Source organism: Salvia splendens, chromosome 13, assembly GCF_004379255.2.
Source record: "Salvia splendens isolate huo1 chromosome 13, SspV2, whole genome shotgun sequence".
NCBI classification, from domain to species: domain Eukaryota; kingdom Viridiplantae; phylum Streptophyta; class Magnoliopsida; order Lamiales; family Lamiaceae; genus Salvia; species Salvia splendens.
Window position 1 is genome coordinate 3,339,883 of NC_056044.1, and position 16,875 is coordinate 3,356,757.

The 16,875-nt window shown below is 40.5% G+C and overlaps 1 protein-coding gene across 1 annotated transcript; it reads left to right on the plus strand.

Moving 5' to 3' along the window:
- The first annotated feature begins 11,576 nt into the window (after nt 1-11,576).
- On the plus strand, nt 11,577-13,558 carry LOC121761186 (NADPH-dependent aldo-keto reductase, chloroplastic-like). The gene is made up of 7 exons (XM_042156794.1): nt 11,577-11,708; nt 12,055-12,105; nt 12,192-12,268; nt 12,346-12,433; nt 12,550-12,825; nt 12,916-13,137; nt 13,332-13,558. Exons 1-7 carry the CDS (start codon nt 11,589-11,591, stop codon nt 13,416-13,418), a joined length of 921 nt encoding a protein of 306 aa, XP_042012728.1. The 5' UTR covers nt 11,577-11,588; the 3' UTR covers nt 13,419-13,558.
- Nucleotides 13,559-16,875: the final 3,317 nt, after the last annotated feature.

The following is a 16,875-nucleotide window of genomic DNA, read 5'->3' on the forward strand; positions in this document are numbered from 1 at the left end:
GTCCCTTAACCGTCTTTTAAATTACTATTCATGGGCATCAATGTATTTTTTTACCCCATCTCTTAACAAAGGGACAGAACCTACAACCCTCTATATCTTATCCGTCTCTCAACCATCTCTTAAATTACTATTCTGTCAATTTCATTTTTTTTTTTATTTCTAACAAATTCAATTAATAAAAACACACTTCATTAAATAAAATAAACTTACAACATAAAATAAAAATATAACTTAAAATTCAAAAAAATAAAAAAATACATAATTAAAATCCTAAAAAAATAAAAATTACATAATTTAAAATACAAATTTATAGAAAATAAAAAAACTACTCCGCCGGCGAATCATCCCCCGAAGGCGGTGGAGGTGCACTGAAGCCACTTGGAGGCGGAATACCAAGTTGTCTTGCTATAAACTCAATTCCGGCAAGATAGGCTTGGTATTGGGGAGGCGTCATGCGGAAGTGTCCGCCATTGTGGCGGTCATATACATGGACATTAGGGAGTTCGAGGGTGCCCCCGAGCCCGAGCCCGCCTGGCTTGATTCGCCTCGGCCCCTCCTCCCTCTAGCCACCTTCGCCGCATTTTTCCCTTGCGGCCGACGGCGCCCACTGGATGACCCCCCTGCATCGTCTGTCGTGCCCTCAACCTCCTACGAGGCAACCTCTTGTGCGGCGCTGTCTGAACCGCCCTCACTAGACGAGTATTGGCCACCCGTCGTGTGCTTTGTGCGCTTCGAGGTCGAGCCCGAGCTGGACCGGACACCGCCGGCCCACATTTCCTCTTCTTTGACGACCTCCCAAACATCGACATATTTGAATTGTTCGACGGTGTAGTCGAAGTAGACTCGCAAAGCCGACCTCAGAATGTCGGCTCCCGTGGCTCCGATTTGGTAATGAGCTGCTTCACTCTTGTAGATGACGCATAATTTTTTGACCTTTCTGTCGGCTCGGTCAAAGTGAGCGCGGAGCATCTTAAATGTGCGGCGGCGGGACCCCTTCAGCTTAATATCGTGGTAGACATCGGTGATCTTTTCCCAGAAGCACTTCCGGGATTGTTGATTCCCGATGATGGGATCGTACGAGACGCTGATCCAGGCGTTGTACACAACCAGTGTTTCCTTGGGGCTGTACGGATGCCGGCCTAGATCATCCCCCTCCTCCTCCTCCTCATCCGCCTCTGTCTCTGCCCTGGAGCTTCCTGTTAGGGTTTTGTATACTAGAAATCACCTTTCGAGTGATTGGATACTGTAAAACTCTAATGGTTATTTTCCAATAAATGCAACAGATTATTTTTGTCATAATGTTGTTATGTTTTACATTTAATGGTTGTTTATTGCATATTTAAATGTATGAGCAAATGTAACAAAGTCTAAGTCTTTGTTTTAGTAGACCGGTTGTGGGCGTCGTCCAATTTAAGGTAACACGGTCAGTTCTAAACAAAGAAAAATAAGAATTTCACAACCTAGATAGGCCTAGACTACCTATCGCGAAAGGTTGCAATGTCAGTCCGATTATTTCTAAACCTTATTGAAATAAGATGACGTTGGTGTGGTATAGCACTTAATGGATCTAACAGCAAGACGAGTCTTTATGCTATCTACTGAAAGACGAGGTCTTGAGAATTAATTTCTTAATCAATGTACGTTAGCATTGAGCATACGATATTGAGTATCCACTACTTTGACTTACCAAAGGTGCGGGTTTTTCGTAACCCAACGATCCAGGTATATTGGGTAGTGGTGACCATTATCTAGAGGTGCCAGGATTGCTATTATGTTGAAACGTGCGCGAGGAGAGTCTCGTTTGATAACATCCACAAGAGGAGCTCGAAACGAGGTTTTATTATTCGGAACCTAGCTAGTTGGAGTTTGATTACTCTATGAATAATAAATAAGAGTTTCTTGCTAAGTCCACTCTTGGAATTCGGAATATGTTAATTAATTAAGTCTATAGCAGACATTAATTAATTAATGGATGTTTCCATCTTAAGCGCGGGAATTAAATCAAATACAATTATAGGAAATTCGGAATACTTGTAATTTCGGATTTGGAAGGCAGTGCAATATTACTTCTGTAGTGGTTGCTCGTAATATTCCAATATAAGCTTATATTAAATTATGTGTTCAATTTAATTAGTAAAAAGCTAATTGGGTGAGGCATGTTCTAGATTCTTCCTTAGATCCCTGACTGGGCCCAATATGTGACTTAAATAAATGGGAGAATAAAGGAGACAGAAACACAACAATTAATTTGTCAAATTTTCGTCCCCCCTCTAAAGAGTGATTTTCGAAAATTGTGCTCTCCTCCGTGAGCTGAGTTCTGTCTTCCATTATTCGAGTCCTAGTACGTTGGTGAGATTTGCCCACACAAATATCAGCGTATAGTCCGGGACACCAGTCAGAAGGTCCGAGGTCTTGTATTGAAGATCTTCAGGTGGAGACGGAGCAAGCCATCATCGATTCTTGATTGAATTAACGAGGTAAATTGGCTAATTCCGTAATACGCATGTTTTAGGAATTTTATGTGCTAAAGCATGTTTTAATTCAAGTTATGAGCATGATACATGTGATAATTACGCGAATAGATTTTGTCTAAATAATCTGCTAAATAGATCAAATTCATGTGATCCGTTTTGTCCGCACGCTTCCGCTGCCAGCCCCTTCAGTTGGTATCAGAGCCAGTCTTTGGCTCTGATTATTTGGATTTAAATTTCGCGAAATTCATGTATGCATGTATTATTTGATTGCGAAGCATGTTCTTGGTGTTTTGTTTAATTAATTATGCATGATGAACTCAAGAACTATCGAATCAAAGAACTTGAATTGCTCGAACGCACCATGTGCGATCGAGATAGGGATGTCGAGACAGTGGGAGCCGGGAGCCGTGATCACGGGGCGACGCGCAAATGAGTGGGGACTCGTGCGCGTCGCCGGCTGAGACCACACGCACCAGACGGAACCCGGGTCAAGGTCGACACGGCGGTGACTGGCGCGGAGTGGTGGATCATCCGAGAGCCACCGAGACACCGCGAGACACCGGGCCGAACCCTAGGCGGAAGGTCCGAGCTAGCCGAGAGAGGGCGCGAGTCAGAGATGCTGGCCGAGAGCTCGCGACACCCGACGGCTCGGAGGGTCGAGCCGGGGGCCGAGACGCTGGCCGAGAGGCGCGCGCCACCGCGCGCGCGCCTGGCCGAGAAGCGTCGGCACCCGACGAGCCGAGACGCCGAGACAGGCGTCGAGCAGCAGGCCGAGAGGCGCGTGCCGCCGTGTGATTGCCTGGCCGAGAAGCTGCGACACCCGACGAGCCAGGCGGCCGAGACGCTGGCGCGCCACCTGCGTGCCGGTGTCCGAGACGCTGCATGCGTCGTGATTCGACGACGAATTCGTCGGATCTTCGTCGTTCATCGTTCGTTCGAACTTCGTACGATGAGATAACGATGAAAGATTATTTTAATGATTATTTAATTATTTTATTAAAAGATATCATTAAAATATTATTATTTAATGGAAATAAAATCTTTTTGGAAGATTTACCTAGATTTTAGGAATATTTTTATTATTATCTATATCTATGGAAATAAATAATATTATTTTATTCCTAGATGATATAGATGAGAATAATTTAATAGTTTCCTAATATTTATCTAGATTTAAGGAATATTTTTATTATTTTCTATATCTATGGAAATAAATAATAATATTTTGATTTCTAGATATATGGATAAGAATAATTTAATAGTTTCCTAATATGTATATATCTAAGATCCTAAAAGGGATAGATATGTATGAATACATTAAATAATGAAATATCTCTTCCTAATCTTGAACATGGAATTAATTTGAATTTAATTTTTCATGTCTTATTAAGAATTAAATAATTTGTTTATTTTAGATATGCCTTATAGTAGACATGAATAAGAATTATATTCTAGAACAATAATTTCCTAAAGGAAGATACCAATTAATAAAAGATTTAATTATCCAGTAGGTTAAATACCAACAGAATTTAATTAAGCCTTAAACTGACTCAAGGCTAAGGATAATTAAAGTAAAACCATAACCCAAAATATCTAAGCTATAATTACGAACTCAACGTTTGTATATGGTCTCCATCAATTGGTCTGCAATTTATGAAGCATTTTTCTAATATTATCGCCACCTGCTCTGTGGGGACAATAATCCTAAGAAAATAGCTAGTTCATGAGGGCGGGCTTCTCAAATATAAATAGTATGAACTAGAATGTAGTTTCCAATATTATCGCCACCTGCTCTGTGGGGACAATAATCCTAAGAAACTGCGAGATTCAGAAGTTCACACAGGATTTATGAGATAGCTTGATCTTGTTAGCAGCACACAAGCATTGTTATGGGAGTGTGTTGTAGAAATGAGACTCTGTAATGCTAAATTCGGTGGTCTTGCTTAGGCAACATTAGGAGGCCATGCCACTCTGTGGTCTCTGGACTATTCGTCGGTGTTGTGACCAGTAAAATTGTATGATTTTAATGCGTATTGACTTCCTCTCGAGGGTACAAAATTTTAATTTTACAGTTGTAAGATTTTGAAAAGTTTTATGGTTAATCTAATCAAACTTCTTACATAAGTTTATGACAATAGTAAAATACTCTGTTTTGCAGTGCAAATCAAATCGTCAATATGTCATTCAATCCTCTTTCCGCAATTCTCAAAGAAAATAAACTCGAGGGCCAAAATTACATAGAATGGAAACAAAATTTGGACATCGTTCTCACAGCAGATGAGTACATCTTTGTGCTCACCACCCCGCGACCTCCAGTGCCGGCGGCTACCGCTGCGGCAGGAGTCAGAGATGCACACAGACGGTGGCATAAGGCGAATGAGATGGCTAAGTGCTACATGTTGGCATCTATGTCTTCAGTACTCAAGCATCAGCATTCAACCATGGAAACAGCCGCCGAGATTATGCAGAATCTAAAAAAAAAATTGGTACTCAGAATCGAACGGCGAAGTCTCAAGCCTTTCGGAGTATCATGTCGAAGACAATGAAGGAAGGCTCGTCTGTGAGGGACCATGTCCTCGAGATGATGGGCCACCTCAACCAAATTGAGGTCTTGGGAGGGACGATCGATCCCGAGTCCCAGGTGACTATCATCCTTCAAAGTCTTCCCCCTAGCTTCCAACAGTTCAAGCTCAACTTCGAGATGAACAAAAGGAATTACACCTTGGCAAAGTTGTAGACTGAACTTCAGTCGGCAGAGGACCTTATGGTCCAGGCTAAGGCGGCCATGATGACTTCGGCGCCTCGTTCCTCTGGCTTAAAGCCTAGCAAAGGAAAAAGGCAGGCACCGAACTCAGGACCGGCCAAGATAGCTAAGGGAAAGAAGAAGAAGAGGGCTAACAAGAAGCCCACGGGGAAGTGTTTCAAGTGTGGAGAAAAGGGGCATTGGAAGCCAGACTGTCCTAAACGGGGCAAGGCTACAGGTATGCACCAAACTCTAGTTGTCGAGTCTTGTTTGACTTCGACATCAATTTGCACTTGGGTTATTGACACAGGAGCCACTGATCATATTTGTTTTGATCCTGACTTAATGCAGGTGACAAGACGGCTACATGATCGTGAGATCGAAGTCCAGCTGGGCGACACTACCAAAGTGGCGGCCGTTGCAGTGGGAGACATTTATTTGCGTTTTAGTAGTGATAGATTTTATATTTTGAAGAATGTTTTGTTGATACCTTCTTTTAGAAGAAATTTAATTTCAGTTTCTAAATTGGTTTATGATGGATATTCGATTTCTTTTAATGACAACTGCGTTATTAAGAAAGATGGTTCTTATATCTGTCGTGGTATCATGGAAAACAATCTGTACACAATCACTTCTACACAGTTTAATAATCGCAAATCAGAACTCAATACAATATCGAAAATTTCAAAGAAACGAAAAGAACCTTCAAATTCAATGAACGAAACGTACTTGTGGCACCTTAGACTTGGTCATGCCAATGAAAGGAGGATCCATTCTCTTGTTCAACAAGATCTTATCAAAGGTCTAGAGGAGGAACCTTTTCATAAGTGTGAGTCATGCTTAGAAGGCAAGATGACCAAGAGGCCTTTTAAGGCTAAGGGCAATAGGTCCAAGGAAGTACTTGAGCTCGTTCATTCCGATGTATGTGGACCAATGTCAACTGAGGCAAGAGGTGGTTTTCGATACTTCATCACATTTATTGATGACTTCTCGAAAATTGGATATGTCTACTTGATGCGTCACAAGTCAGAGTCTTTTGACAAGTTTAAAGACTTTAAGACACTTGTGGAGAAGTATCATGAGAAGAATATCAAATGCCTACGATCTGATCGTGGAGGCGAATACCTCAGTACCGAATTTTTGGACTACTTATCGGATGTGGGAATTCAATCCCAACTGACTGCGCCGGGCACGCCCCAGCAGAACGGCGTGGCTGAAAGAAGGAACAGGACCTTATTAAACATGGTTCGATCGATGATGAGTTATGCACGTCTGCCTATTTTGTTTTGGGGACATGACTTGCTTTCCGCAAGTCATATTTTAGACAATTTACTATCAAAATCCGTACCTAAAACTCCATATGAGTTGTGGACTGGGCGTAAGCCCAATCTAGCACATCTCAAGGTTTGGGGTTGCCCGGCTCATGTATTGAAAAATGATCCAACTAAGCTAGGATCTAGGACGGAGGTATGTTTGTTTATAGGTTATCCCAAAGGAACGAAAGGTTATGAATTCTTTAGTCTCCGAGATAAGAAAGTCATTGTGAGCACTCACGCGACATTCTTAGAGGAAGACTATGTAATGAATCATAAACCTAGCAGTGAAGTGGCTCTTGATGAGCTAACTTCAGTCACAAGTTCCATTAACCAAGAACAAGTACCAAGTGTACAAACAATTCCCGAAACTTCAACTTCTACTCAAAATATTGTAGTGCCGCGCCGCAGTGGGAGGGTCTCACATGAGCCCGACAGATACATTGGTTTGGGAGAATCTATGGATCACTCCTCGGACAGCAATGTATTAGATCCCTGGAACTTTGCGGAGGCGCAGGCAGATATTGATCATTGCGAATGGGTAAAAGCAATGGATTCAGAACTACAATCTATGATGGACAAAGACGTCTACGATTTGTCCGTCCTACCCGAAGGTTGTACTGCCATTGGGAGTAAGTGGATATATAAACGTAAACGTGGACCCGATGGACGAGTTAAAGTCTTCAAAGCAAGACTAGTGGCCAAGGGGTATACCCAAAAGGAAGGCATCGATTATGATGAGACCTTCTCCCCAGTGGCCATGCTCAAATCGATCCGGATACTGTTGTCTATTGCAGCTTATATGGATTGGGATGTATGGCAGATGGACGTTAAGACTGCATTTCTAAACGGCAGTCTTGAGGAGACCATCTACATGGAACAACCCAAAGGATATGCCATAAAGGGCAAAGAACACATGGTTTGGAAGCTTAAGAAGGCCATTTATGGCCTCAAGCAAGCATCCAGATCGTGGAACCAATGTTTCGATCAAACTGTTTGCAAGTTTGGATTCGAAAAGTGCCCAAGTGAGAGCTGCGTATATAAGAAAGTTGATAAGGGGAATGTGGTGTTCTTAGTTTTATATGTAGATGACATTCTTCTAATTGGAAACAATAAAAAGATGTTGTCATCAGTTTGAACATGGTTATCAAACCAGTTCGAGATGAAGGATATGGGAGACGCGGGACACATCCTCGGGATCAAGGTTCTTCGGAATCGAGAGAAGAAGATGTTGTGCTTATCTCAAGAATCTTACATCGAAACAGTACTTAGTCGTTTTAGCATGCAGGACGCCAAGAAAGGTTTCTTACCTTTTAGACATGGCATCCATTTATCTCAAGAGATGTGCCCTAAAACGCCGTCTGAGATACAAGCAATGAGAAGGATTTCATATGCTTCGGCAGTTGGAAGTCTCATGTATGCTATGCTTTGTACTAGACCAGATATTTGCTTTGCTGTTAGCATGGTGGCAAGATATCAGTCGAATCCGGGCCAAGGACATTGGACTGCCGTAAAGAACATGCTCAAGTACCTTAAACGGACTAAGGACTATGCTCTAGTTTACAATGCAGTCGAGCTCTGTCCTTTGGGATATACTGACTCAGAATTTCAAGCTGATCAGGACTCGAGAAAATCTACTTCAGGATATGTGTTCACCTTAGGAGGTGGAGCCATAATTTGGAAGAGTGTGAAGCAGAAATGCATCGCGGACTCGACCATGGAAGCCGAGTATGTGGCCGTATCAGAGGCTGCAAAAGAGGCTGTATGGTTCAAGAACTTCCTTATGGATTTAGGTGTGGTTTCGAATCTGCCCAAGAGCATCACTATTTATTGTGATAATTCTGGTGCTGTGGCAAACTCGAAAGAACCAAGAGCTCACAAAGCGAGCAAACACATAGAGCGGAAGTATCATATCATTAGAGATATAGTGGAGAGAGGAGACATAAAAGTGGTCAAGATTGCGTCAGATAACAACCTGGCAGATCCTTTTACAAAGGCTTTGGCGGTAAAACCGTTCGAGTGCCACGTTGAAGGGATGGGAGTTCGACTCATTCAAGACCTCAACTCGCTTTCAGTATAAGTGGGAGAAATTTAGACATGTGCACTACTATTTTGTATACTCGAAAGCTGTTTTGAGTATAAATGGGAGATTGTTAGGGTTTTGTATACTAGAAATCACCTTTCGAGTGATTGGATACTGTAAAACTCTAATGGTTATTTTCCAATAAATGCAACAGATTATTTTTGTCATAATGTTGTTATGTTTTACATTTAATGGTTGTTTATTGCATATTTAAATGTATGAGCAAACGTAACAAAGTCTAAGTCTTTGTTTTAGTAGACCGGTTGTGGGCGTCGTCCAATTTAAGATAACACGGTCAGTTCTAAACAAAGAAAAATAAGAATTTCACAACCTAGATAGGCCTAGACTACCTATCGCGAAAGGTTGCAATGTCAGTCCGATTATTTCTAAACCTTATTGAAATAAGATGACGTTGGTGTGGTATAGCACTTAATGGATCTAACAGCAAGACGAGTCTTTATGCTATCTACTGAAAGACGAGGTCTTGAGAATTAATTTCTTAATCAATGTACGTTAGCATTGAGCATACGATATTGAGTATCCACTACTTTGACTTACCAAAGGTGCGGTTTTTCGTAACCCAACGATCCAGGTATATTGCGTAGTGGTGATCATTATCTAGAGGTGCCAGGATTGCTATTATGTTGAAACGTGCGCGAGGGGAGTCTCGTTTGATAACATCCACAAGAGGAGCTCGAAACGAGGTTTTATTATTCGGAACCTAGCTAGTTGGAGTTTGATTACTCTATGAATAATAAATAAGAGTTTCTTGCTAAGTCCACTCTTGGAATTCGGAATATGTTAATTAATTAAGTCTATAGCAGACATTAATTAATTAATGGATGTTTCCATCTTAAGCGCGGGAATTAAATCAAATACAATTATAGGAAATTCGGAATACTTGTAATTTTGGATTTGGAAGGCAGTGCAATATTACTTCTGTAGTGGCTGCTCGTAATATTCCAATATAAGCTTATATTAAATTGTGTGTTCAATTTAATTAGTAAAAAGCTAATTGGGTGAGGCATGTTCTAGATTCTTCCTTAGATCCCTGACTGGGCCCAATATGTGACTTAAATAAATGGGAGAATAAAGGAGACAGAAACACAACAATTAATTTGTCAAATTTTCGTCCCCCCTCTAAAGAGTGATTTTCGAAAATTGTGCTCTCCTCCGTGAGCTGAGTTCTGTCTTCCATTATTCGAGTCCTAGTACGTTGGTGAGATTTGCCCACACAAATATCAGCGTATAGTCCGGGACACCAGTCAGAAGGTCCGAGGTCTTGTATTGAAGATCTTCAGGTGGAGACGGAGCAAGCCATCATCGATTCTTGATTGAATCAACGAGGTAAATTGGCTAATTCCGTAATAAGCATGTTTTAGGAATTTTATGTGCTAAAGCATGTTTTAATTCAAGTTATGAGCATGATACATGTGATAATTACGCGAATAGATTTTATCTAAATAATCTGCTAAATAGATCAAATTCATGTGATCCGTTTTGTCCGCACGCTTTCGCTGTCAGCCCCTTCACTTCCACCATCTCGGCCTCCTCCACCGCCTCGGTCTCCTTCTGGAGTGGGTTCAACCGAATAATTCTCCCGAATCTGGGATAATCCCTGCGAATACCTCGGGGCAGAGGGGCGGACGTATGCATCCACATCAAAATGGGGTGGTTGGTACCCCGTCGGCGTCGACGAACTCTGGGTTCCCGGCGTCGACGAACCGGAACCACCACCCAGGACATTGTACATGCCCCCCAGTCGCCGAACGCGTTGATGTCAAACCCGCCGGAGCCGCCACTGCCAGGGTTTCCGTCGCCTGACATTTTGTGATGAGAGGTTAGATGAAAATTGGATAGGAAATGGAGATGATTTTGGAAGAATAGTTGTGTATTTGTGTGTGAAATGAGGATGAAGTAGGAGTATTTATTGAGTAAAAAAATATTTAAAAAAAGAAAAAACCGTCGAAAAAACGGTAATATTACCGTTTTTCTATTATTTATTTATTTTTTTAAATTTAAAATTTAAAAAAATGATTTATTGCGTCAGCGTGACGATGCCCACTCGCGGGCCGGCGAGTGGGCGTCACGCATGGCGCCGGAGCGCGCCACGTCGCGCGGGCGCGTGGCGAGACGGCTCGCCATCCGTCTCGGCGGGACGGGACGCTCGGCGGGCTGGGGAAGAGACGGGACGCTGCAACAAGTCTCGCCTCCGTCTCATCCCGGCGTGACGAGTTACGAGCCACCCGCGTGACGCGTTGCCGGTGGGGGGCTTAAGCCCCTTATAGGTTCAATTTAGTTCTGCCATTGGTTTTGATCTTCAATCATTTACATCAAATTTGAATCCATTTTTACGTATATGATACACCAAAAAATAATTTTATTCCAATCTTTTATGCCAAACTCAAAGTTTACACCGTTTTGTGTATATGTTTCACAAATTTTTCGTCGTAGCTGCACTACACATTCATATTTAGTTTTGTCCAGTAGAAAAATGCAAAATAAATTAAGTTGACTTTATAATGAGATAAATTTTTAACACTCAAAATAAGATTTAGTGTATGGCCAATATTGGTCTAGTAAATTTTGCAAAACTGTAATTATTGCAATTCCCAAAGGTGACGTTTTATGACTAATATCATGAGACTATCCATCTAGGATTAAGTTGTGAGATTATTTTAGTGGGAGGGGGAAGGCTATGACTAATTATCATGAGACTATCCGTCTAGAGTTAAGTTAATAGTTCAATCTTATGAACCAAACCTGATATATATTTAATCATGATTTAATTTTGCCAACCGAACCCCTATTGAGGGTTGGTTACATAAATTGACTAATTATTAGGGGCTTAATTTATTGCGATTCTTTACTCATCCCGTGGCTCCCATGGCGGTACTACTCAAGAGTATAAGTTTCCAATAAATCATTTTCTATAACCAATTTATAAAACAGGCACTAATCTCGTGAGTAAAAAGATGGCGAAATCGAATCGACATTTCGAGCTGAACAATGGCGCAAAAATCCCGTCAGTTGGACTCGGCACATGGAAGGCTGATGACGGAGTCGTCGGCGACGCCATCACCACCGCAATTAAGGTTTCTCTTCATTCTCATGTTATCTCTCGTAACGCCAACTCTTCTATATTAGTAGAATCTAAACTCTGCTAGAACAACATTTTCTTCCCATACAATATCGTAATTTGTTCTAATTTGGTTTTGGTGTTCGTTTAGTATAAAAATCTTGCTCGATTTAGTTAGGAGAGTTGAAACATACTATAAATTGAACAATTGATCTCTCTGTTTAGCATCTTATGAAGGAGTACTACTATAGGCACAGCTCTCTGTTCAGATCGTAAAAATCGTAATGCATTGGCATTAAAATTCATAATTTGTTCAATTTCGTTTTATGAATCTAATAGTGGGTATAATTCTGAAAATGCAGGTTGGGTATCGGCATATTGATTGCGCTCAAAGATATGGCAATGAGAAAGAGGTAAAACTATTTTATTCGATATTTTCTTGTTGTAGATGCAAATTGTTTAACTATATAACACAAATAGATTATATTTCTTGTTGCAGATAGGTAAAACTCTTAAGAAGCTGTTTGATGAAGGGGTGGTGAAGCGCAAAGATTTGTGGATTACTTCCAAGCTCTGGTTTGCTATAACTGCAAATTGCTCCAATAATTGTATGTTTTTAATAAGAATCACCCTTCTTAATCCCAAATTTTCAGGTGTTCTGATCATGCTCCAGAAGATGTACCTTTGGCCTTAAACAGAACCTTGAGTGATCTGCAGCTTGACTATGTTGATCTTTATCTGGTGAGCTTTGGTTAATGCTAATGCCAATGTTATTGTTAATGTTAGTGCTAATTTTATTAGCTTCCAATTTTAGTAGTGATTGTGCTAATTTTGTTTGTGGTTTGATGCATATGAAGATGCACTGGCCTGTTAGCATGAAGAAAGGTTCAGTAACTTTTGATCCCGAGAATCTCACTAAAGTCGACATACCAAGTACGTGGGCAGCAATGGAGTCACTCTGCGATGCTGGCAAGGCTCGGGCAATTGGTGTGAGCAATTTCTCATCCAAGAAGCTTGGGGACTTGCTAGACATAGCTCGTATTCCTCCATCCGTCAATCAGGTGGAATGCCACCCTGACTGGCAACAGCAGCAGCTGCATAGCTTCTGTCAATCCAAGGGGGTTCATCTATCGGTTAGTATTGTTTCTGTGGCATGATAGATTTCATCACCTCTTGATATACTCTGTTTTTGAAACATTTGATTTATGTATGTTGATTTATAGGGATACAGACCTCTTGGTAATATGCTTGAAAATCAAGTATTGAATTTGATTGGTGAGAAATTGGGGAAGACTCCGGCACAAGTTGCTTTGCGCTGGGGTTTGCAGATGGGCCACAGTTTGCTTCCAAAGAGCACTAATGAGAAGAGGACTAAAGAGAACTTTGATGTGTTTGATTGGGCTATTCCTCAAGATTTGTGTGACAAGTTCTCCGAAATTGAGCAGGTAAAGTCGCCATAACATAGTACTCCGAAAATACATTCTATATTGCAAAATTAGGTTGGAGGTGCATTGTGAAATTGAGATATATTGATAAGATAGTATGTTGCTTGACTACCAAGAGGTTTTGTAGCTAGAAAACAAACCTGCGTTTAAACGAAATTTGAAACTAGTGATGACTTGTGTGATTTCTCTTGCAGGTGAAATTAGTCCCTGGGAATACTTTTGTGCATGAAACGTTGGGTTACTACAAAAACTTACAAGAGCTCTGGGATGGTGAAATCTGAGAGGGAAGTACTTTATAATCTCACTAGTAAGAACTATTAAACTAGCTAATCTCAAATTGCAAAGAAATAAGAGCATCTCCAATGGCGGACGTCCGGTCGGACGTGCGCGACGGGCGACCGGGACGTCCGCCATTATGGCAGGGGAGGTCGGATACGGACGTCCCGTGAGGACGTCGGGTGTCCTCGGACGTCGGCGCGACGGGCGGGCGGACGTACGCCATTGTGGCGTGGGTCGGACGTCTGGGTCGGACGTCCGATTTTTAAATTTTTTTTAATTTTTTTTAAACTCTATATATACGGCTCGTTGAATTTTATTGAAGAGGTTTGGACGCGGAAGGGTTGACGTTGATGTTAGTACTTTTTTTTGTTTTATTACTATGTAATTTTTTTTTCAAATCATGTATGTTTTTTTTAAATGAAGTTGTTAATTTTTCCCGTTCGTATTCATGTTGAAATTTTATTTCCGTAAACGTAAATTGTTTTATTTGTGAATTTGTGATTTTTTATATTGCGGGAAGTCCTAGTGGGAAGGGCGATGGGAAGGGCGGATTGTGAAGGGGATGTCCTAGTGACGTGGCGGGAGGTGTTTTCGGGATGTCCTAGTGGATGTCCGAGTGGGACATCCGCCCACTGGAGATGCTCTAATGGCCAACTTTTTGGATAAAGTGCTCATGGTTTGGTATTATGGTTTTGAAGGCAATTCACAATTGAAAATTGGTTTATCCTGAGCTACCCTATTCATATATATAATCATAATGTTTAAAATTGATGTCTATGGCTGTGATTCAAATGCTTTTACATAACTTGAGCACGAAAGAGTATAGACAATTTTTTTCTTTTGGGATAACTTTTTTACTTGCTAATGTACATCTCAGTTGATTAATGAATGCTTAAATCGAGTATATTTTCTTATGTTGTGTATCGTCCAAATAAATTTTGGTTATATGTAGTGACTTATTCCAACATCTACATTTTAGAGCTTTGATGTATATCTCTTTCCTTTATATTATGCACACATTTTCACTTATAAACTCATTTGCAAAGTAAACGAGTAGGAGATGACATACCATATTGGAAAAAATGAAAAAACAATCAAAAGTAAAACATACCAAAAATATTAGCTGTTGATTTCCTCTACCATATTGGAAAAATGATATCAATCAAAAGTAATTCTCATCCAACCCATTACAGTAGCCCTTGGGATTTCAGTAAACCGAACCATAAATTATACTATTCCAAATCATAGTAATAATTTTGTTACATTATCATTTTTCTTCAATTTTGTGTCGTACCACAGCCCCAACAATCCATACTCCAAATCAAAATCTGTATCATACCACAACTTTATTATTTTATTTCATCTTTTTAAATTATTATACATTTTTTAAAATTTTGTTATATGTAAAATTAAAATGAATAACTGAGTAATAAAAGACCAAAACTATAGAGAGATTTTTAGAGCAACTTGTGTGTCGATCAACTTGCAATCTAACATTTCAATTCATAATAGAAGATTCAATATGTACTGATTCTGGTTCATAACAATTCATTTCTTTAATCTGACTACTTTAATGCTTCCCTGTTCTTCATCTCAAACTGGTGATGTAAATTCATCACCTCAATATCAATAATAAAAATAGCTCAATTTCACACAACATTTTTATTATTTTCACTTCATTTTTCAACCAGACATGGCCAAAAATCGAATTTTCGAGCTAAAGTTAATAATACCTTCTTAATCCAAAGACTCACACGTTAACACACCAACCAACCAATTAAACACCATACCTTACACAAAAGTACCAAAAATTTTTTTATTTTCTTGAAAACCTACTTAAACACTCTACTATTCCTCTTCACTAATCTCAACACTCAAACACACAAACAATGGCCATGCTTATAGGTTGTTTCCTCGTACTAATCTCGTTTCCACCGTTTCGCCGTCGTCGGGTGTTTTGAATGAGACAGAAGGAGAGTAAATAGGTAAAAGATGGATGTTTTCAAGGTTTTATTGAAACTCTTCATTCAGTGTACCAGCTTTTGTGAAGATAGAGTTATAGCAACTCTTACGTTTGTAAACGGTGGGAGCGTGTAACCCTGTTGGATTATACCGGATCTTCACTTTGTGTTTCAAAGCTACCAATCACGTGTTAATGGGTTAGAGCTGTTGCTTTTTCATGGCCTATTCGAGCTACCATTCAAGCCCTTAGAGTTAAAATACTATCGGATTTAAATTTGTTTAGGTATTAGGGCATTCACATTGTGGCGGACGATAGGCCGCCCGATGCCTCAGGCGCGCCATCGTCCGCCACTGTGAGTGCACGGACGATGGACGACGCCCTAAGCTTAGTCCGCGGACGATATGGCATCGTCCGTGCCATCGGCCGCCCACTGTGGGCGACGCGGACGATGCAACGCGTTTTTGATTTTTTTTTTATTTTTTAAATTCGAAAATTGTGTTTATATAAATACTCCTACCCCACATTTCATTTGTAACCTTTCGATTCACCGACGCCAGTGGTTACACGAGCAGTGAAAGCGGAACTCTTCCGGTGGAAGAGAGTTCCGACACACCGATGTCCTCCCGGCGTTAAGGCTGCGAAGAACAAGGGGAAGACGAAGGCAACATCCTCCTCGCAAGCCGCCTCCCCATCGCCGATCCCGACCCCGGTGGCACTTGCCTACCCGGAGTTGGCAACGGTCTCGATGGCGCGGACGTTATTGGACACGCACAACGCCCTCATGAAGTGTACGGATCTGGTCAGAGCCGAATACCTCTAGGGGTTGATCGATGAGCTACGACGGAAGTTGGGAATTTTGTCGAGTAGAACTTTTTTTTTTTATTTCTAACCCATGTAACTTTTTTAATCAATGTAGTATTTGCCGTTTTTCATTTAATCGTTGTGTTTTTTAATTAGTTTGCATTTATATATTTGAAAACATTTAAATTAATTAACAAAACAATAGCAAAACATATTGGGCGCGCCTTAGGCACCCACTGCAGGTGGAAGGGTAGGAGGATAAAATGCTGACGTGGCGATGCATAGGGCGGGCTTTAGGGCACCCCACTGCTGCTGATGCCCTTAGTATTACATTCAACCTCGTAGTACGTGATTCACATAGTGAAGTGCATGGTAAAAATTATTCTCTAATCCAAACATCTTTTTTGTAAAGTATACTCTCTTTATTCCTTTATAGTTGAGGCAAACTTTTCAGCATGAAGTTTATGAAAGTGATGTTTAGTTTGTTAAGTGGATGGATAAAAATGTAAGAGAGAGAAAAAAATAGAGAAAATAAAATAGAAAGTGAATAAAGTAAGAAAGAGCTAAGTAAATTAGATAGATAAAAAAGTAAAAAAAAAGAGAAAAAAATAGAAAAAATTAGAAAATGAATAAAGTAAGAAAGAGTAATAAAAAATAATTCAACTAGGAGAAAAATTTTAAAAATGATAAAAAAA

Excerpts from the sequence above, each read along its gene's own strand:
- LOC121761186 (XM_042156794.1), top strand. The coding sequence starts at position 11,589 with ATGGCGAAATCGAATCGACATTTCGAGCTGAACAATGGCGCAAAAATC. Across the intron at positions 11,709-12,054 it reads CCATCACCACCGCAATTAAG|GTTGGGTATCGGCATATTGA; the intron begins GTTTCTCTTCAT and ends CTGAAAATGCAG. Across the intron at positions 12,269-12,345 it reads TGGATTACTTCCAAGCTCTG|GTGTTCTGATCATGCTCCAG; the intron begins GTTTGCTATAAC and ends CCAAATTTTCAG.